The sequence below is a fragment of the Schistocerca nitens genome, chromosome 1 (assembly GCF_023898315.1).
Source record: "Schistocerca nitens isolate TAMUIC-IGC-003100 chromosome 1, iqSchNite1.1, whole genome shotgun sequence".
Classification (NCBI taxonomy): Eukaryota; Metazoa; Arthropoda; class Insecta; order Orthoptera; family Acrididae; genus Schistocerca; species Schistocerca nitens.
Genome location: NC_064614.1, coordinates 753,398,006 through 753,421,434, shown reverse-complemented (window position 1 = coordinate 753,421,434; position 23,429 = coordinate 753,398,006). Strand labels below are relative to the sequence as shown.

General features: G+C 42.9%; 1 protein-coding gene across 2 annotated transcripts in view; it reads right to left on the bottom strand.

Moving 5' to 3' along the window:
• LOC126260869 (phospholipase ABHD3) overlaps window positions 1-23,429 on the bottom strand; it is a 548,197-nt gene that overhangs the window by 499,272 nt on the left and 25,496 nt on the right. For both annotated transcript variants that reach the window (XR_007546654.1, XM_049958300.1), the window contains exons 5-7: window positions 18,382-18,561; window positions 18,239-18,290; window positions 5,184-5,349 (exon numbers count right to left, since the gene is read on the bottom strand). Coding sequence is in view for 1 of the 2 variants with exons in the window: in XM_049958300.1 (XP_049814257.1) it covers window positions 5,184-5,349; window positions 18,239-18,290; window positions 18,382-18,561 (398 nt within the window). In the remaining variant the exon portion in view is untranslated. The remainder of the gene's footprint in view (window positions 1-5,183; window positions 5,350-18,238; window positions 18,291-18,381; window positions 18,562-23,429) is intronic.

Sequence of the window (23,429 nt, the reverse complement as noted above, 5' to 3'; positions counted from 1 at the left end):
ATCATCTGCAGAGCTAGTTGGCATATAAACCTGTACTACTGTAGTAGGCATGGGCTTTGTGTCTATCTTGGCCACAATAATGCGTTCACTATGCTGTTTGTAGTAGCTAACCTGCACTCCTATTTTTTTATTCATTATTAAACCTACTCCTGCATTACCCCTATTTGATTTTGTATTTATAACCCTGTAATCACCTGACATCTCCCCCCATGCCATCATATAATTTGTGTATGTTCTCCCAACCCCCCCCCCCCTTGCCACTCTTTTACCTCCTCATTATATTTCCTCATTTTCCCTCTACTTCAGGCAATACTGTAACCAATAAGTTTGGTCCTAAGCTACCTTTGATCTAAATCCTTAATATTATTAAAGTAGTAAGGATTCCAAATTTCGTTGCCAGCAGTATCAGTCTCTCTTCTGACCCCAGTGCAATTTTTCTATTTATTCTTTGACAGTTTAGCTTTCTGTCCTTTATTCACTATCTGTTATTAATTTCTAATATTAAATCATCATTAAAACTTTCAAAAGCACAACAGCCAATGTTTCTTAACTTCCATTTCTAGGTGTCAGCCATGTTCTAGTTGCCTTGTACAAGGAATTATGGATGAATCCTGCATGCCAGTGGTCTTTTCACTTTTCCACAAGCAAACTGCATTTATACTTCAAACAAGGCTACAAGTTAATAGCATGCTGTTCAGCTCAGTATGGCCACTTTTGATACTTCATAACCTATATCATCTGGACTCCTCTCTCCTCCTATCTCCAGCTTCTCTGAATTGCACATATGAGAATTGTTCATACAGTCCATTGCATGGTCTTACAGCCCTCTTTGCTTCAATATCTCCCTTCTAGTCTTTGTCCTCCACTTGTCTCTGTGACCCACCAGTCTCTCTCTCTCTCTCTCTCTCTCTCTCTCTCTCTCACACACACACACACACACACACACACACACACACACACACACCTGTGAAGCACCTTTATCTTGAGAGTGATTATCTCTACGCTGTTTGTTGAAAGGCACACATAAAAAAAAAGACAGAATTTTGCAAGCTTTCAGAAAAGCTACAAAGCACACCAAATATTGCAGTTGTTGGCAGTCAGGTTGATGCCATGTTCCTTGACTTAGGGAAGGCATTTGACACTGTCCCACACTCTTGATTAGTGAAGAGAAAAGAAGAAGAAGAAGAAGAAGAAGAAGAAGGAAAAAAAAAGAGACTAGCAAATATTGAACCAGATTTTAGACTGAATTCAAGACTTCCTTGAAGACAGAACTCAATATGTTGATCTTAAGGAAATAAAACTGACAGATATTTCAGGGGTCCCCTAGGAAGTGTGAAAGGGGCTGTCATTGTTTACAATGTATATAAATGGCCTAGCAGAAAGCATCAAAAGCTCCTTTAAGACTGTGTGCAGATGATATGGATGCCTAAAAGAAAGCGTCAATGCCAGAAGATAGTACTCTTGAGCAGAACAACCGGCAGAGGACTGATGAACGGTACAGGCCCTGCAGGCCCTGAATGTAAATAAATGTAGATAAGAAAAGAAATCCACTACTGTATAACTACACTAGTGATGACACTTGCTGGAAACAGTATAATATCTAGGATTATCTATCCACTGTGACCTTTAAGTGGAATGATCACATAAAACAAATAGGGGGAAAAGCATGTGCAAGACAGATTCATACGAAGAATCTTAAGGAGATGTAATTTGTCCACTATGAAGTGGCTTACAAGGTGCTTGCTTGACTGGTTCTTGAGTACTGTTCATCAATCTGGGACCCTTAACAGGTAGGGTTGATAGGGAGAGAGAGAGGGGGAGAGAGAGAGAGAGAGAGAGAGAGAGAGAGAGAGAGAGAATAAAATGATGGGCTGTGTGTTTCATCACGAGATCATTTGTTGAATGCGAGGGCATTAGAGATGCATAAAAAAGTCCAGTGACAGATGCCACAAGACAGGTATTGTTCATCATGTACAGGTTCCATTCATGAATGGAACGGGGAAGTTGGGATCAGTTAGTGGCACTACAAGTATCCTCCACCACACAATATCAAGGGGCTTGCAGAGTACTGATGTAGATGCGGGTGTAGATGTATGAACATATAACAGTCTAGTGCAATGTAGTTAGCAAGGATGTTTTAGCTCAAGCGAGAGAGAGAGAGAGAGAGAGAGAGAGAGAGAGAGAGAGAGAGAGAGAGAGAGAGAGAGAGAGAACACTCAGTAGCCAGGATTTGTATGAAATGTCTTGAGTAAAAATCTCTCGGTGTACATGCCGCGTCAAATCAGGATAAAACTCCAAGCTTTCGACCACTACCTCCATGGTCGTCGTCAGGGCTAAAACTGACTGTCGTGAACTAGCGAGGTTTCCACTTTTATATGCAAAGGACGGCTTCTGATTGGCTGGAATACGTCAGCGATATGGCGCGTAGCGAAGTGGTGCCCTCTACTTCCATAGATGTAGTTGCTAACCCGCGTTGCTTGCAGCGCCATCCCTTGAATCAGGAGGTAAAGTGCGAGAAGTTTTTCTCTGTGATTTTTCTTTATCCAGTGCACTCTTCCAAGTGTTGCTACGTGCATAGCCGTTGTCTCTATTAAAGTTATTATCACTAAGTCTAATTTCGACTGCTTCCCGGATCACAGAGTCCCAGTAATTCGATGTGTGGGCTATTACACTGGTTTCTTCAAATAAAATCTTATGCTTGTTAAGCAGGCTATGTTCAGCCACCGCTGATTTTTCCAAAATACCTGTATTTCAGGTGGCGTTGGTGCTCGATGCAGCGGTCGGCAACGGTTCTTACAGACTGGCCCATGTAATTCTTGCCGCATTCGCAAGGAATAGTATAAATTCCCGGCACTCTTAAGCCGAGACTATCTTTGACTGGTCTCAACATTTCCTTAATTTTCCTAGGTGGTCGGAAAACTGGTTTTATTCCTTGCCTCTTCAGGACTCTGGCTATCTTGCTCGTTGTAGCACCGCAAAAAGGAAGCCGCGCTATGTGTTGGTCCTCTTCTTGTATGTGGCCGGCATCGTGTCTTACTTTCTTGGACAATACTGATTTAATTTCACTGGCAGAATAACCATTCCTCTTGAAAACAGTCGTCAAATGGTTAATCTCGGGACCGAGGTGGTCCTTGTCGGAAATAGTCCTGGCTGTGTGTACTAAAGTATTCAGCATAGCTCTCTTCTGAGACGGATGATGGAAGCTATGGCTATGCAGATATAAGTCTGTATGGGTTGGCTTCCTGTACACAGAATGGCCCAGTCGTCCATCCGGCTTTCGCTCTACCAACACATCTAAAAAAGGTAACTTCCCTTCCTTCTCTACCTCCAATGTAAATTTTATGTTTGGATGTACACCATTCAGATGTTCGACGAACTGCTGCAGCGTGTCGCTGCCGTGTGGCCAGATTAAAAAAGTATCGTCGACGTATCTGTAGAAGCATGATGGGCGGAGGTGAGCACTGCTCAGGGCTCATTCTTCGAAGTCCTCCATGAAAAAATTCGCTATTGCTGGTGACAGTGGCGAACCCATGGCTGTTCCATCCGTCATTTCATAATAATTTCCACTGTATAAAAAATAAGTGGTCGTCAAGGTATGCCAGAACAACTTCAAAATTTCTGAGGAGAAATGAGCAGCCAACAGTTGTAATGTGTCATCCACAGGTACTTTGGTGAACAGAGAAACCACGTCGAGGCTGACCATGATATCACTTGGGCCTATCTTCATCTGTTTTATGATATCAACAAACATTTTTGAATTTTTAATATGATGTGGGCAGTGACCAACTATAGGCGCCAACAATTTAGTTAAGTGCTTTGCAAGCTTGTACGTAGGAGAGCCAATAGCGCTAACAATCGGTCTCAATGGGACGTTCTCCTTATGAACCTTTGGCAAACCGTACAGTCTTGGTGGCCTAGGTGCTCTCGGCCGTAAGTTCTTCACCAGTTCGTCGGAGAGGCCAGAGTTTTTTAGTAGCTCCCTTGTCTTCCTGCTGAGCGCCGATGTGGGATCCCGTCTGAGAACCCGGTATGTGCTGTCCTCCAGTAATAATCCAACTTTCTTATGGTACTCTGTGGCATTGAGGATTACCGTGGCGTTCCCCTTGTCAGCAGGTAAAACAACTAGATCTTCATCCTTCTGCAACAATTTCAGTCCTTGTCTCTCCTCTCTGCTGATGTTTGACTTAGGCGGCTTGGATGTCGCTAAAATCCGGCTAGTAGCAAGCCTTACGTTATCCGCTGCTTCTTGAGGAAGATGACGAACTGCTTGTTCCACTCCACTAATGATCTCAACCACCGGTAACTTACGTGGAGCTGGGGCAAAGTTCAATCCTTTACTGAGAGCCGAGATGGTAGCTTCATCAAGTTCCTTGTCAGAGAAGTTGATAACAGTGCGGTGAATGCCGTTGGACCCAGTAGTTCCTTGATCACGGTTAAGCCGCTCAAATTTATCGGCCTGTTTCACCGTAGTCCTGCTTAAATTGGCTCGTTGGTGTGCCGCCAAAGTCATATCCATCCATTCCCAGTCCAATGGTGAGAGGACTTCGGCCAGAAATAAATGGCAACTAAATAACAGGCGAGCGTTCATGTCTAGTTCATACCTGGTATGACGTATCCTCTCCTTCACAATAGCATGGCTGGTCTTTCGTAAAATTCTGTTTACTGCAGCGCTTCTGATGTGGTGTTTGATGACTGCAAACTTCGGTACTACCTCCTTGTCACGACAGCGTTGTAAAAAAGCCAGATTGCTCAGCAACTGAGACTGTTTCAGGCACAGCTTCTCCAGGTGACGAACGCTGCGCGCTATGTCCTCCCCGTAGAGGAAACTAATATGGCTACGAAGTCTTTCGCGACGTATTTCTTGAGTAAAAATCTCTCAGTGTACATGCCGCGTCAAATCAGGATAAAACTCCAAGCTTTCGACCACTACCTCCATGGTCGTCATCAGGGCTATGAAATGTCTTGTTTGTGCACCTTTCAACGAATTTGCACCTCCATTAATTAGTGAGCTGTTACCTTTAATCCTTAAATTATTTACTCTGCACCAAGACTTTATCAATATTAAACCAGGCACAAATGATTTTCACATTAAAAAAACACTATATTTTATTGAAGTTTTCCTAGTGACAGCTTCAACTTTAAGCTTACAATTGATGTAGCCTCTATAATCAAATAACACTTACCATCTAATGGCTGAAAGGGATCATCTGCCGCATTCAGGCAAAGTAAAGGTACTGCTATCTTGTGCAATTTGTTGTGGAGTGTTGCCTGACTGTAGTAGTCAAATACATCTTTGAAACCAAACTGCTTCACAGTGAAGTTTGCATCAAACTCCCTTATTGTTCTGCTCTGTTAAAGAAAGAGTGTCATCAGGAAAACTTTAGATTTTTTTTGAGTACATTCTAAGATACACATTTCAAAAAGTTACAAACTTCATGCCACAGTTCACAAGTAAAAAAAATTTGGTCCTCATCAAAATTTTAAAGTACAGTATACATTGCTGTGCAGATTACTTTCACATGATGTGTCACTGCCAAGTAACATAGCTTGATGAAACTTGGACCACACGTAGAGAGAACTGGTACAGTACAGAAGATACCTGAAAGAAATATACAAAAAAATGAACAGGAATAGCACTTTTATTCATAGACAATTTTTACCTGAAGTCACCACAATTATGATGGTCTCCCAGACATTACAAAATGTGGGATACGATTCTTAATAGGGTGGACAGCAATGCCTGCTCTGCAACATGCTCCCTTGATGTTCACAATGTTAGAGTTCTTGTGGTAGGGAATGGTAGTGTGGTTGATAACTGCTCGATGGTCATTGTTGCCTGTCAACATGCTGCAGTAGATCTCCCTACCACATCCCACAAGTATTCGATGGAATTTAAGTCAGGGGAACAGGCAGGCCAGTCCATTCACCAAATACCCTCTCATTCTAAGAACTTGTCCCCCTATGCTGTTTGATGTGGTCATGTAGCATCATCCATAAAAATAACATTAGGACCCAATACATCTGTGAAAAATACTTCTGGAGAAGGAGTACACTGTCACAATAACACTGACTGGTGAGTGTACCATGTTCAAAGATTTGGAAGTCAGTATGCCTATGCAACATTAAGCCTCTCCACATCATAACACCTGGACCACCAAAGCAATCATGTTCGACAATGTTCCAGGGTGCATCTCTTGCCATATGAAGGTATGTTCAGAATCACAACTCAGACTGAACCAGCTCTCATGCAAGAAATGCACACAACCCCACTCCTTGTTGGTCCAGTCCCTTTGCTTTTGGGACCATCCACAAATGGTGCCACTTATGTGTGGGTATCAACGGAACACAACTTGGTTGCATCGGACAAAGAGACCACACCCATCCCACTGTGGAGTGCAGGACTGCATGCCTTGCAGTACTGTCAAATGTGATGGCAATTGCACCTGCTGTCTAACATTTGCCTCTTCTTGCCTATTGCACAATGTCACCTGCTGCTGTAGATGAATATGGTAAACCACCTCCTCTCCTTTGGGCAGCAGTGCCTGTGATCTGGAATGCTCCCTATGCACAAGAGATACCAAACTCCTGGGCTAAATTTCCTGCAACTACTTCGTGTTGAGGTGCCAACCCCCTTTCGCACTACAGTCAAGCTGATCTCGTGCCACGTAACATCCAACTTTGTGCACAACTAAAGACCTCTGGCAACATGATCCCACACTTTCATTCATTTAAACTGAGTGGTTAATATGCTATATTATCTCATCTATCTCATACTTAAGTTTTGCAAAGCAGTACATACTGCTTCAAATTTCTCACTCACCTTGTCGCAGAATTTATTCAAAATTTTATTATATAATATTGCAATGTAATATTTAATCATTCCTAATTACATATTTATCTTTGAAAAGAATGGAATGTCAACATATTGCTCTTGAATATAACAATTTATGCATAAAATAATTCAGATTTTACTATGACATTTACATTGCTTTACATTTGCTTTAAGCATTATGTTTCTGTATATGAACAGAAATCCATATAGTTTTGTTCAGTCCTAGCAGAATAAATGTTATTAAGGGTTGCCCCATTTGAGATGAAAACTGTACTTGCTCTTGGTTGCATAGCATGCAGAAACAATAGGATTACAGAAACCAACTTAACTGTTATTTTTTTTAAAAAAAAAGAAAGAAAGAAAGAAAACCACAGGGAGCCCTCCACTCAGCATAAGCTGATGTACTATCCAGTACTGAACTGTGTTATTTCATTATGAAGCTTGACCTGTGCAATCTTGCAGTCCCTTTATTCCAGACTGATTATTTCTCCATAAAGAGTCTTCTGCCAAGTTTCCTTAATTGTGATTTCTTAATCTCAAATGGTAAATTTTAAATAAGTTGGTTCAGGTAAGGAGAAGCCCCATGTATAATCTTCTGGCCACTCATCCTTTGCACAGCAGAGCAGCTACAGCACTCCAATAAACTACACAATTGTCTGATCTCATGGCAAATATTTTCAAGAGTGAAGATCTAGCCTGTGGCTGGTTATGCATTTGTAAGCTGTCAGGAAAGGTTTACAGAAGGTGGTGCATACTGGGTTAATGAACATAATTCCTGAGAGAATCAATATTATGGTCATTAGTCCTTCTATCCTTATAGCCAACCAACAAATAGTAAAACTTTCCTGGTAATGTGGGGTAGAGTTGGTCTAAGGGCTGTGATGGTGCCACACAAATGGTTGTAAATCAAGTGGCAATATCCAATTTTCCTTAGGAAGGTTAAAACAAGGACTACCTTCCTTGTGTTGTCAGCCGTGACCTGTGGCAAGGAGTGACGGAGATTGTTTTGTTTGTTTTGCTTTAGGGTGCAAAAAACAACTGGGGTCATACGCGCCCAAGTCAGAACTATAAACATGAACACAGAGAGGAGTTAAACCACTATGCGTCAATCCCAATTTGACAGAAGAGAAGATAGCTATAAACAAGCACTTGGGAAAAAGAGCCAGAAAAGACACCATACAGAAATGGAGGTCCAAAATAAAATTGAATGGCCTTCACTATTCTGCTTCAGGGGATAAAAAGTAAAACACAGTCAACAGCCCACGCGTCATTCACTAAAATGGCTGATAAATGAGATGGCAAACCCAAGCTGGAATGTAAATGGTTAAAAAAAAAAGGGCATTCCATCAGGAGGTGGCGGACAGTTAAAATTTGGACACAATGTGTACAAAGTGGTGGGGTGGCGCCACTTAGCAAAAAAGGCAGTGCCCAATATGCAACTGAGTTAAAATAATCTCCTCCTGGCGGGAAGACCGAGAGGTGGTCATCCAAGACACTGGGAGAGGCTCAATAAGCCAAAGCTTACTCACGTGAAGGGAGGACCACTGGCGACGCCAAAGGGACACCATCTCCTGACAGATGGCAATGCAGAGATCATCGGAGGGAATACAGGTACTCGTGGGCTGGGTACAAGTACTGCAGCCTTGGCAGCAGTGTCAGCAGCCTCATTTCCTGGCAGACTGGCATGACCAGGAACCCACAGAAGCACGACACTGGCTCCACCAAGAGTGAGCAAGTGACAGTTTTCCTGGACCCGCTGCACTAAGGGATGGGCAGTGTACTGCGCACATAGATTTTGAAGCACACTGAGTGTGTTTGAGTAGAGGGCACAATTGAAAAGCCTGTGTCGCTGGATGTACTCTGTGACCTGATACAGGGTGAAGAACGCAGCTGTAAATACGGAGGAGTGTGCTTGAAGCCAATATCAAAAGACACGGGTGCCAATGATGAAGGCACACTCGACCCCACAGTCGGTCCGAGAGCCACCAGTGTATGCAAAGGTACTATCGTCAAGTTCCATGCGGAGGTCATGAAACTGAAGGCAATAGACTGACGCTGGAGTAGTGTCCTTAGGAAGTGAATGAAGGCCTAGGTTAAAATGGGTCACTTCACAAAACCAAGGGTTCACCACCACTGTGAAAGTTGCAGGTAGTGTAAAGTTAAGCTGCCGAAGCAAGGGCCAAAAGTGGACTCCAGGAGGTAACAGAGAAGAGGAACAAGCCCCATACTGACGATGGCTCTGAGCACTATGGGACTCAACTGCTGTAGTCATAAGTTCCATACTGACGATCAAAGGAATCATCCAATTAGGAGGCATAGGAGTGGTGGCCACGCATGGCAGACAAATGGCATTCATACTGGCTGAGGAGAAAGTCACAGCAGTAGGACAGTGGTAGTTCAGCAGCTTCAGCATACAAACTCTCAACTGGGCTAGTGTAAAAGGCACCCGTGGCTAAACGGACGCCATGATGGTGGATAGTGTTGAGACGGCGTAACAGGGACGGTCATGCAGACGCATAAACAAAGCACCTATAGTGAAATTTCGAACGGGACCGGTACAAATGGAGGAGTGTGGTTCGATTGTCACCCCACGAAGTACCACTGAGGACACGTAGGACATCGAGGGACTGTGTGCAGTGGGCTGCCAGGTAAGAGACATGGGAGGACCAAGAGTGTTTCCTATCGAGCATGAGCCCCCAGGAATTTTGTTGTTTCCATGAACAGAAGGGCAACAGGCCCATGATTTAGAGATGGTTGGAGAAACCATTTGCGCCACCAAAAATTCACATAGACGGTTTTGTCAGTGGAAACGCGAAAGCCATTGTCGATGCTCCTGGTGTAAAAATGATCAAGACAGCACTGAAGACACCGCTCAGCGAGACATGTCTGTGGACAACTGCAATAGATAGCAAAATCATCAACAAAAAGGGAATGGACAGTGCAGATGCCCAGTGGGAGACAGGCCATTATAGGGTTAAGGGTTCATGGCGATAGCGAAGAGGATGACACTCAGGATGGAACCCTGAGGCACATCATTTTCCTGGATAAATGTTTCTGAACAGGCGGAACCCACACAAATCTTGAAAACTCAGTCTTGTAAAAATGCCCGAAGAAAACAGGGCAGGCACCTGCGGAAGCCCCATGTGTAAAGAGTATGGAGGATACCAATTCTCCAGCAGGTGTCGTAGGCCTTCTCCAAATCGAAAACCACGGCCACAGTCTGGGACTTCTGCAGAAAACCATTCATTATATGGGTGGACAAAGTAATGAGATGGTCAACTGCAGAATGCCGCACTCTAAATCCACATTGTCCATTCGTTAGTAAATGGCGACACTCGACCCACCACTCTAGCCGGGCATGAATCATATGTTCCATCACCTGGTAAATGCAGCTGGAAATAGAGATGGGACAGTAGCTAGAAGGAAGGTTTTTGTCCTTACCGGGCTAAGGTATGGGTACAATGGTGGCTTCATGCTTACATCCAGGAAATGTGCCCTCTGCCCAGATGTGGTTGTATGAGTTAAGCAGAAAGTACTTGCCCGCAAGGTCCAAATGGTTCAAATGGCTCTGAGCACTATGCGACTTAACTTCTGAGGTCATCAGTCGCCTAGAACTTAGAAATAATTAAACTTGACTAACCTAAGGACATCACACACATCCATGCCCGAGGCAGGATTCGAACCTGCGACCGTAGCAGTCGCTTGGCTCCAGACTGTAGCGCCTAGAACCGCACGGCCACTCCGGCCGGCTTGCCCGCAAGGGAAAGGTGATGCAACATCTGAATGTGGATGGCGTCTGGCCCTGGGGCAGAGGATCAGCATGAACTGAGAACATGATCTAGCTCCCTCATAGTAAAGGTGGCATTGTAGCATTCACGATTAGGAGAAGAGGAGGGTATCACTCGAGCTGCCTCCTCTTGTTTCCGACGGAGGAAGGCAGGGTGATAGTGGGAAGAGCTCGAAACTTCTGCAAAATGGTGGCCCAAGGTGTTGGAGATAGCAATAGGGTCCACAATAACATCATCAGCTACTGTCAGGCCGGAAATTGGTGAATGGATCTTGGTTCCAGATAGCTGTCAGAGGTTGGCCCACATGATGGAGGAAAGTGTGGAACTATCAAAAGAACTAGTGAATGAAATCCAGCTACCTCTTTTGCACTAAAAGCAGCCATAAATCCTCTTTGTGGGATCGAAGGACGTGAATGTTCCATTGCAGGAGAATCAGAGTGAGGACGAGATGTAGGGGCGTCACCTTGGCGGCTGCCGAGTAACAGCTGGGGAAGAGGCGCTACTACAGGACACAGAAGCAGGAAGATCCTGCTCCATGGAATCCACAGAAGCATCAGCTTACTTGTGTGGTTGGTCTGTGGAGTCCAATGCTGAAAAATGGTTGTTGGTGCGCACTGGCAACACGGAGGCTGCCAGGCTAAGGTATCACGTGGCGACACCATTGATGAGGATCTTCGAGATGGTGAAGGAGAGGACCATTTGCCTTTGGTGGACTTCTTTGAGCCTTTCTGGTTAGAAGAAGACTCGGGTGTTGTTTGGCTGGAGGGATGGAGGAAGTCTCCACAGGAGTACTCCTCATGTCCTTTCCAGCCTACCGGGGTGTAGCTGGTGGCTTTGCCACTTGAGGTGAGAGTTTGATGGCTTGTTGCACAGCTGGACAGGGGGATGGCGAAGTTACCATGACACTGGGTGTTTTCACAACCTCAGAGGTGAATTTGAGGTCACATGTCCGCATAGTGATGTCCTTCATTAAGCGAAGGGAAACAAGAACAGAACTATAGGTACCAAACGGGAGAACGCAGGGTTTGTGACTAGCCAGTAACTTGCGAGTGACTTGATAAGGTACCTTTTTCTTTACCCAGACCTCCTGAACAGCTCACTGGACAATCCGAACAGGTGGCGGCATGGCCACCACTGCAGTTGATACAGTGGGGAGAAGAAGGTGGACAATGGCCCTCGTGCACATCCCTACCACAGGTGACACATGTGGCTGGGTGTCGACAAGATGTTCAAGTGTGGTTTAAACGATGACACTGGTAGCAGTGCATCGGGTTCGGAATGTCTGGCCAGATGGTGATAATTTCATAGCCTGCTTTGAGCTTGGACAGAAGCATCATTCTATCAAAGGTGAGAAAGAGAGTGCAGATGGGCACTAAGGAGGCATCTACCTTTTTCATTACACGATGGACAGCAATGACACCCTGATCAGAGACGTAAGATTGGATTTCGGTCGAGCAGGCTGGTGTAAATTACACCACAGGAAGAATTCACAGTTCTATGGGCCTCAACATGAACAGGTAACCATGGAGGAGCAAAGCAGCAAGCAGCTGTTGTGCTTGAGAATCAGAAGTGGTTTCCAAAAGCAAAGTGCCATTCCGTAAACAAGAGCAGTGCCAGCAATTTCAGCTACACCTTTCTGAATAATAAACGGATTTACCGTGGCGAAGGACTGACCATCTACAGTATGTGAAACCACGAGGAACTGTGGTACAGCAGGAATGGTCTTTGAATTATTAGCCTCATTATGTTTATGTTTTGTAGGTGTTCGAGTGGGAAGTAGATTTACTAATCACGAGGAAATCCCCAATGATTGTCAGCATCTCTGATGGTGTGCTCCTTCCAACTGGGAGCCCTTCAGAAGGGGGCGCACCCACCTTAGGTGATCGTTCACACCTCAGGTTACACTTCCCGAACACCTGTCAGAGGGACTAATCTTCAATTTGGGAAGGTGGGAAGGTTGCAGCTCAGGCAGTCACCCCTTTCTGGGCGCGGCCTGTACTAGGAGGTACGTGCGAACCCTACCTGTTGACCCAGGGCTGGGAATTATACGTTACCCAGTCACCTGTTATGCGTCAGATGCGTGGGCGGGCCTTCAGGAGCACACAGGGAGGAAGAAGAAAAAGAGAATCCTCAAACACCAAAGTGGAGGAACAAGAAAAGAAAGGAAAGAAAGAAAGGAAAATGGAGTGAAAGACAAAGGTGAGACTGAAATGATAATTAAATAGACACCCTAGCTGCAAACAGGCGTTGATATACTTCACTGGGGACATGTTGAAAATGTGTGCCCCGACCGGGACTCGAACCCGGGATCTACTGCTTACATGGCAGACGCTCTATCCATCTGAGCCCTCGGGCTCAGATGGATAGAGCGTCTGCCATGTAAGCAGGAGATCCCGGGTTCAAGTCCCGGTCGGGGCACACATTTTCAACTATCCTCTGTGCCCTCGGTGGCTCAGATGGATAGAGCGTCTGCCATGTAAGCAGGAAATCCCGGGTTCGAGTCCCGGTCAGGGCACACATTTTCAACTATCCTCTGTGCCCTCGGTGGCTCAGATGGATAGAGCGTCTGCCATGTAAGCAGGAGATCCCGGATTCGAGTCCCGGTCGGGGCACACATTTTCAACATGTCCCCAGTGAAGTATATCAACGCCTGTTTGCAGCTAGGGTGTCTATTTAATTATCATTTCATTTCTAGCAAAGCTGCATGCTCATCCACGGTATGTGTTCTTTCGGGAACAGATACTACCGTCATATATAGTTAAAGGCGAGACTGTTTGCTCGTCAGTGAAAGAATGCAGAACATTCCCGATAACACCCCAGACATGTTCCCCATGGGAGGGGAAAAAGAATAGCAATGGACCAAGTTCTCTTGCTGTATTATGTAGTGATGCAACATAAAACTGTAGTGTCCATCTGAGAACAGTGAAGAAATGACCTCTACTTTGTAAAGGAAGTTTAAATGATTAAAAGTTCATTGAGGTGGACAGTAGTATCCCAGTTTTGTGAGATATGACATCCGAGTTGCTCCTATAAGTCATCTTTCAGGATGTGTGTTGACAGTGGATCCATTATGGCGATTTCCTTACTTGTCTCAACACAAGTGCCACGGACACCTAACTGGTTCAGAGTCCAGAGGTATATAATGGAGGTTCTTGAACAACAGATACTAATTAATGAATTGAACAGTAATTGTCAATTTCATTTGAATTACTGTGGGAATAATTGGACGTGAGAATACTGCATACTGGGACAGACATGACTTACAGCAGATGTTGAATAAATACAAATAGTTCATATGAAGGGAATAGCATTTTCCATGTAAAAAATGTTACTGAGAAAATCTAAGCAACAGAAGTATCTAGCACAGCAACTAAGTCTCCATAGACAAGTCTCTGCATATTCCAGTAGTGCAAAAGTATGAGGCATGAAAGTTTTCTAGAAGGTTCATACTAATATATAAACACACCAGAGAAAAACTGAGTTGCTCCCAGGAATCATACTGCTAATAATGGTCTCAATTCAGCAAGGAAGAGAACCCAAAAATTTCTTCAGGTTTGCCATATCCAGCTCAAACCAGTGATCAATGACTAGATCCCACACATTTTCTATGGAATTAAGGTCAGGTGACTTAGTAGGGCAGTCACAGTATGATAGGGTGGTTTGACTGCTTTTCCAAGAGGGAATATAAGCATGCAGTCCTATAAACGTGACTGCTGTCATCTTGGACGACGGGAGTGTTCACAGCACACGCATTACGAAGATGTCGAAGACAGACATGTCCAAAAGAACAGACACCATTTTGACCCTGCAGCCATTTTGAATCAAGACAGAGAGGAATTAAAGAAATAAGCTGGGAAGGCTAGCCAAAGACTGAGTTTTACTGGCAGGACACTTAGAAAATGTAAGTCTACTAAATAGATTGCCTACACTACACTTGTCAGCCCTCTTTTAGAATACTGCTGCGCAATGTGGGATCCTTACCAGAGAGGATTGACGGAGTACACCGAGAAAGTTCAAAGAAGGGCAGCACATTTTGTATTATTCCGAAATAGGGGAGAGAGAGTGTCACTGAAATGATACAGGATTTGGGGTGGACATAATTAAAACAAGGCGTTTTTCATTGCAGTGGAATCTGCTCATGAAATTTCAATCACAAACTTTCTCCTCTGAATGCAAAAATATTTCGTTGATGTTGATCTACATAGGGAGAAACAATCACCCTAATAAAATAAGGGAAATCAGAACTCGCACTGAAAGATATAGGTGTTCGTTTTTTCCGAGCACGGTACAAGATTGGAATAATAGAATTATTATGAAGATGGTTCAATGAACCCTCTGCCAGGCACTTAAATATGATTTGCAGAGTATCCATGTAGATGAAGATGTAGATGCCAGTGGTTATTGATTTGTATATATGGAGCAAGTGGAAAATTTGTGCAGAACCAGGATTCAAACCTGGGTCTCCCTCTTGGGTTCATAGTGGCTGCAGGACCAAAATGGCGTCTGTTCTTTCAGACATGTCTGTCAGGGAATCAGTGAGATGCCACAATAATGAGGCTAACGGGCAGGGCCACTACATCAGTAGTGTGTGGAAGAAGTTGAGAATTTGGGTCTGACAGGAGGCATGCTAGGATAGTCGGTGCAGTTGTGGTAATCACCAAGTCCAAATGCCATGGTGTCAGTGCATCTGCCTAGTAAGCAAGAGACCAGGGTTCAAATCCCAGTCTGGCATAAATTTTCAATTGGCTCACTGTTATAAATCAGTGCCCACTGGCAGCTAATGGCTTTAATTCCTTTGTGTCTTGAACCCGGTTCATGTTCATGGTAACCTGAATCAGTGGGCCTAAGTTATGGCCCGGGGGAAAGGGGATTCAAAAAACATTACAATACCACCTTCAGTGCATTTAACACCATCAATGATTTGAAAATGAAGCAAAATCATACTCATTGGACCATGCTACATGGCTGCATTCCTTGTAGACACAATGGATTGTTAGCTTTGATGCACAACAAATTTGCCAATTCCTTTCATCGTATGGTAACCGATTCATCCAAAAATGATACCTGCTTTCTGCCATTCAGCATATTTCCATTGTGACTCAGCTTACACTGCTGATGCCCTACAACCAACTAGTACACACACACACACACACACACACACACACACACACACACACACACACACCACTTCACTGACACGACTTATGTCAGTAGTTGAAGGGGTAACGGGACTGTCAAGTACCAGTTCTATACCACCTACATTGCTCCAAAGTGACAAGTGTGTTCTTGTACTGGGGTGAGTAACATTTTGTCTGGTGAGCTTATATGAAATACAGTCAGAAGTTAAATGAATGAAAATGACTGCTTTGAGAGGAAGGCAGTATACCATCTTCTATACAGAAAATATTATTGAGAAAGAAGAGGAGCCATATTCAGCAAACACACCAGATGTGCACATTGGTGATACACCCGTGTGAACATGTGCAATGTTGCACACATCTGGCATGGGCACCTGTGGTGAGGCGGAGGCCAATGTCACATGAGAGTCATACGAGCATCCAGAGCAAGTCAAATGTAAGGTCAACTGGCAGCCATCTGTGCCTCTGTTGCTGTTATCCATCTCACCTCTACCTGTGGACACTGCAACGCTCCAATTGTTTACTGCGTATTGAGTGCTACAAATCATGAGTTTGTGGTTTATTTTGCCACAAATCATTCCTACTTGGTTCATGGACTAAATGACCATTTATGTTGTTGTTAGAGAAGTTATTTATTTTCCATATATGTTGCAGCTTGAAGTGAGGATTATAACACCACTGCTGGCTGTAGATTATTGCCGTTTTAAAATGACAGTAGGATCCCAGAGAAAAATTGTACTGAGAAATTAAAAGAATCTTAATCTACTGATTCACATGACATGGAGGGCTGATACAGTGTGTACTCCAGTTTTGCAAAACACTTATTTACATTACCTCCATTCACCTGCAGTGACAAAATCAATCTCATTTTGGGGACCTCTGTTATTGTTACCAGTGTCCAGTAGCATCTGTATAAGTACTTATGGTTTTGCAATCAGTGACACAGAAAGGAACTTGTATAAAGTCTGGAACACATCAACACCAACACCCCAATCTGTGTTATTAGACAGAGTTGCCCATGTCTCAACAACTCTTTTTCTAGGGTTATATTCATCATTTTTATGAATAAATCAAGACAAAGTGATAATAGTATACATACATCTACACTGCCTGACAGAAAAGTGAAACACCCAGAAGGGGAGAAGGGGATAAAATGAAGCTTCATGGATTGAGAGAGTATGTGATATTATTTCAGCGATTACAAACTAGAGTCAAATTTACAAAGAACTTTGCAGTACGAGTTCACTTATCAATATGATGTTGCACCCTCTCTGGCCTGGATGCATGTGCTGATTTGCTTGGGAAGCATCTCATAAAGCTGTTGAATCCTCTTCTGAGGCAAGCTGGCCCACAACAGTCATAACTGATCCTCGATACCCTGGGTTGGAGTTGATGCCCGAACTGGTCTCACACATTCTATCAGGGACAGATCTGGGGATCTTGCTGGACACAGGAGTACCTCAACATCATACAGTCAGTTCACAGAGATGTGTGCTGTACATGGATGATCATTGTCCTGTTGAAGAAACACACCATGATACTGTTGCCAGAGAGGTAACACACAGGACACCCACAACGTACTGTTGTGGAATCAGTGTATCAGCCATGCACTGGTATTGTACCAAATGACTTCCCACACCACAATGTCAGGAGTAACACATCTATGCCTCTGCAAAACATTGGAAGAATGAGACTTCTCCTCAGGTCATCGGCATACTCACTGATGATAGATCCGGTTCATACAAAATCACAATTCATTGCTGAACATAATGTGACACTTCATCAGTAGTCCATGCTTCCTGGCAAAGGCACCACACTAACCACAGTCCTTTGTGATGTGCTGTTAAGGTCTCCAACCAATGCTGCAGGATGACACACAGTGTTGCAGAGAGTCCATTACTTATTCTAGGGGGACACATACAGATATGAAGTGGTTATGATGTGCTTGGCAATCTTCCTTTATGGTGGCCAAAAATAGTCAATTGGAAATTCGATGATGATTATGCCAGCCCATACGATCCAACATCCAACCACTGTCACATCCGAATGCCTCACAAATCTGGATATTGCACGATTCCACTAGTCAGACAAATTGAGAACCACAACGAGGCCTCTTTCAAACTGTGAAAGGTGCTGATAGCGTAGTCTCATAAGAGATGGGACATCTCTGTGTCCACAGTAATTACTTGACAGCTGATAATGTTCACGGCTCATAGACCTTACAAAGCCAGGTAATAACACTAACCATAAACAACACTAATGCACTCTGGTGGTGATTGTATCTGTCGGAGAGAATTTCAACTCTAATCAATCCAGTGGTGTGTATGTGTATGACATTAAATGGACATCCAACCATTTCTTCTTGTTGCTTCACTTTTTGTCAGGCAGTGTACGAAAATTCAGAGCTCATCAAAAGTATTAGAAAATTTTCTGAATGCCATTATAAAGATGGTCTCCCTTGTCATTACACTTTTACATACCTTTCGAATTTCATTCATGTCCCAAGGAACATCAATACCAAGTTCTTCTGCCCTACAAAAAGGAAAAAAGATAAGATTATGGTGAAATAAAACCCTATAAAAATTTTGCTTAAGAGAATCTGATTATTATAAATGGCCCTTACCCTTCAATCAGTTTACAAAGTCCCTCACACAAATGCCGGTTGAGCATGAGATTCAGAAAGGGTTTTTCAATGCTTTCAGACCCTTTAAAAACATTCCATGGTACTGAGATAACCATAGCAGCTACAAACTTCTTCCGCGCTGCCAATTCTTCTGCAGCCAAGTAATTTCCAAGGATTAATCTGTATTATGAACAAAACATGATATCAATTGAATAATTTATGTCTGTCTGAAAACTTTGAAGCAATACATATTAATGATAAGAATTAGGTTGAAACAACAAATCTTTCATGAGAATTGTGAACAAAAGGTTGCACTAAAGATAATTGTTATTTTGATGGATTTTGTGTTAAGTCACAGTAATCATACTACAACAATACTGGAAAAATCAATGACTTCTGAACATTCACATTACCTCCAAAGTAACATTATCATTGGATTGGAATCAACTCAAGTTTTACTCTCCTTTTAGAATGCTAATACACTGACTGCATGGACATAAAAAAAAATGTAACTACGAAGGTTGTTCAGTAATTACATGGACAAATATATACAGTGAAAGCAACACCTAATGCACAGAATTTAAAGTTTGTACATGTTACTTGGCAATCTCAAAAAGAGTGTTAGTCATTTGTTCAATTAATATTTATGTAAACCTAATGTCTAATGTTACAGATATAATGACATGTCTCCTTGAAGAAAGTAATTTGAAGAACAGCATTCTAAAATCCAATTTTTATCCTTCAGAAATTGTAGTCATCAACAATTCTCACTCAGATTAATAAACAATGTGGAAGTTGTTGCATTAGTTGTGCGAGTTTTTAGGTTTGGATGGAAAAGCTCAAAAGGGGCTGCAATAGTGTAACTGACAAGCACCACTCTGTCCATCTGGTACAAGCATAGGCTTTGACATTGCAAGTTCTTATTGATTCACTTATCCAAGAAGACCAATGAGTTACAGTTGAAAAAATTACCCCAAAATATCAAGCGAATGTTAGCACAACTCATTCCATTAGTCAAAACAAATTGAACTACATTAAGATTTGTACAAAGCAGGTTTCCAGAGAACTTATTACTGATCAAAAAGAAGAGAGATTTCACTTGTGCATTGAACTCTAAGACCATTTCAGTACTGAAGGTTATGCATTTTCGTACAGGATTTTAACTTGTCATTAAACTTGGATACATAATTTTCAGCCAGAGTCCACACATCAAAGTATATAGTGGAAGCACCCTGAATTATCTGCCCATAAGAAATTCAAAATGTGACTGATCAGCTGGTAAGATCTTGTTAATCATTTTTTGTAGTGCACATGGTCCAATTTTCTGCGATTTTTTGGAGGAACAATCCACTATCAACAGCTTATACTGCTCAAGCATGATAGAGAACAAAGTCAAGCCCTCACTGAAGAGGAAATGTATGGGATGGCAGAAGAAAACTGCTTCTTCTTCATCTACATCTAAACTCTGCAGTAACCATGAGATGCATGGCAGATGGTACGCCCCATTGTACCAGTCATTAGGGTTTCTTCCAGTTCCATTCACATGACACTGGAAACTGGACACTGGACACTGGAAACTATTGGCACTAATGGAAAACCTGTGTTGAAGCTAATATCCCAAAGACAAGAAATTAGGTTGGATAGCAATATGGAAAAATAAAACTTTGTCATGTTCTACAATCTACTATATGGTCACTTTGGGAATAATCGTATTTAAATTAATATGTAAGATGAAAGATTGTGTGTATAACAGAACATGCAGTTTATGATGGGAAGTTAGAACACTGACTTGTGTTACAACCATTGTTTTAATGGCTATTTTTCATTGACGTTGGAGAGTATATATTATACTGTCCTGAGGGGCCCCAGTACTCTATCTTCCCCATTCCGTTCCCTCCCTCACAACCCTCCCCCACACATCACTCCTCTTCTCCTAGTATTTACAATGAGTTTGTCTATTTTTTAAAATTATGAAAGCAGAAAAACTCAATGACAACTGTAAAATGTGAACGTTCACGACTGGAAATGTCACAGTTAATAAAATGTTCTGGGCTATTATGCCATGGTCGAATGGATTTCACTACAACAAAAGTGAGGCATCATAAGAATATTAATGGACAGAGCAAAGGAAATCTGTGAACCAGAGCTGCTTGATGCAGAATTAAAACATCTCATCAATGCATTCCTCAAGAATGATTATTTGTTCACTGAGGTGAAAGGAGCATTTAAGACTACTGCGTAGAAATTACAGCGAAGCTCAAGAGCTGGTGAAATTAAAAGTTTTTCTGCCATTTATTAAGGACGTGACTGACCGCATAGGAATAATCCTGAAAAAGAGGAACATCGCAGTAATCTACACACCTACATGGAAGATACAAGATCACCTAAAATCGGCCAAGGATGCTAGCCAACCACTGGAAAAAGCTGGAATTTATAGGATTCCATGTAGCTGTGGGGAGGTTTACATGGTACTACAAAAAGAACTGTCAAAAAATGACTTGAAGAGCACAAGCGTGACTGCAGAAGAGGGGAGACTGACAGATCAGCTGCTGTGCAACATGCCTTACAGCCAGGAGACCACAACTTTCATTTTGATAGGACTCAGGTACTGGCAGCCACAAGTGGATACCATGAAAGGCCATAGAGATTGCAAAACACCCCAGAAATTTCAATAGGAAGGAGGAGGGCATGAAATTGAATGACATTTGGATTCCGGTGTTGAAGAAGATGTGTACCAGTCTTCCACCACGGGATGATAGCAACAGCTGATGATGGCAGTCAATAATGGCCAATTATGCTTACATATTCAAAACATGTGATGTCACGCCACTGCGCGGAACCTCAGGATGTGGAATTTTGCTGTAGTCAGCAGCAAGCAAGAGTGTGAATCGGACAGCCAACAAAGCTTTGATCCCCCTTGAAAATGTCCTCTGCCAATGGGGATGAAATACCGGGTTTTAAGGTGAAATCCATTAGACTGTGGCATAACGGCCGGAAACATTTTATTAATTGTGACAATGACAACTGCATATTTCATGATATTTTCAATGTCTGTATAATAATGTAATCTCTATTAACTCTGAGTGTGGTGAACTATCACGGCAGTTGAAGTGTGCCACCCCTACATTACTGTTTGCTGTTAGAGCAGTTCAGTGGTGATGCACCTTTGGTGTGACTGAATGCTGAAGAAGTTTGGCACAGACAATTTTGGTTAATTACAGACTTCGTTTGATTGGAGCACCACTGCTCTAAACCCAACAGAAGGTGTTTCAATGTACATTAAACAGCACAGTTGTCTCAGTGTTGGCATTTTTGGTGGACCTGCCCCAACCTTTATAGTTTTTTATAAATCCAACAGATGCCGGTTTAGCATACAGTACAGGGATTCATTGTCAGTTTGATGACAGCACCTTCAGCAGCATTTTACAACAGTTTGTAGTTTGCCATAAGTATAATGGATGATGTTTCAAAATACATCTTGTGATTTCTGTCAATTCTACATCTTCCTATTATGCTGCAGTGTTGTTATACACTGCAGTAAATAAATAGTGTAAATGGATACTTCTTACTCCCAGTCTCAGTCCCAAACTCAGAACAAAACACAAAGCCAAGAAAAGGCAAGCACTTTGGAAGAACAAAGAACTCAATGCATGGTGAGAAATGTGATGAAGTAGCACTTGAGACATGGCCACCAAGCCTTGCGGATGACAGTCAAAGGGTTAAATATCATTCAATTTACAGCAAGTTTAATGATAGCTGAGTACAACAGTTTTGTAATATCAGACTACACCCATAATTATATAATCCTATCAACCAATTACAGATTAACTTCACCCTCAGGTTGAAAACACAGGATGAGAATAAAAAAGATATATGTATGTAATCCCCTGATATTTTGAAATATATTGAAAACCTTGCCACAGTCATTATTCACAGACAGTATCCGAGTCATCTCTTCTACAAACTGATCTTCCACACCATTGCTTCTTCTATCCAACAAACCTGTTAACCAGCCACCTACTAGCACTCCACTGATCACCTTGTATCACCCCGACCTTAAGATGCTCTACCACTTCCTTCACCAGGACTTCAGCTACCTCTTGTCATAACTCAAGGTAAGGGATATCCTACCCACATCATATAAAGTACTTTTCCACTGCCCACCCAATTTACAGAGTTGTCCACCCCTACTCCAGTCCTGCACCCCGTGACTCTCTCTCTTGTGGTCAAACCATGTGCAAAACCAGTCTCATACACTCATCCGCCATCTCTATAACAGTCCAGTCGCAGGCATTTCCTACCCTTTAAAAGGCAGGGCCACATGTGAAAACAGCCACATTATATAGTAGCTATTCTGCAACTTGTGCAGCATTTTATGCATGCTTGACAAGCAATCAACTGTCTACTCACATGAATGACCACTGCCAAACAGTGGAAAACTAGAAACTGACCATTCAGTCACCAAACATGCTATGAACCACAATACAAATGAGTTCAACAGCTGCTTCATTGTGTGAGCAACATGGATACTCTCTTCCAGCACAAGTTGTTCTGAACTACGCACGTGGAAATTGTCTCTCCAGCATATACAACACTCTTGCAGTCCCTCTGGCACAACCATCTGCTAACATGTTTCCCACTGCCTCACCTAACCTTTTCCCTTCACTCTTTTGTCCCCACCAATCCTTCACTATCCAGATTGTATAATGCATTTTTCTACTGCTCTTCCCCTCCCCCCTCCTCTCCATGCAGGCATATTCTTTCTACCCACTTTTCCACCCCTTCCCTTTCTCTTTTCCTTCCCTACCTCCCACTTCATCTCCACCCTTGTATCCTTTCCTTCCCTCCCCCTCCCCTCCACCCTCCGTCCCTGTCTCTACCTATTACATGCTCTACCCTCTGAACTCCTGCAATCTTGTTGTGCAGCCATTGGTTTGTTTGTTTAAATACCTGCCTCACACCATCTTAGTACTCCTTCCTTCTCTAGTACATCCTTCCTTACCCCCACCCCATCTCCATCTGCTCAGGCAACTATCCTCAATAATCTA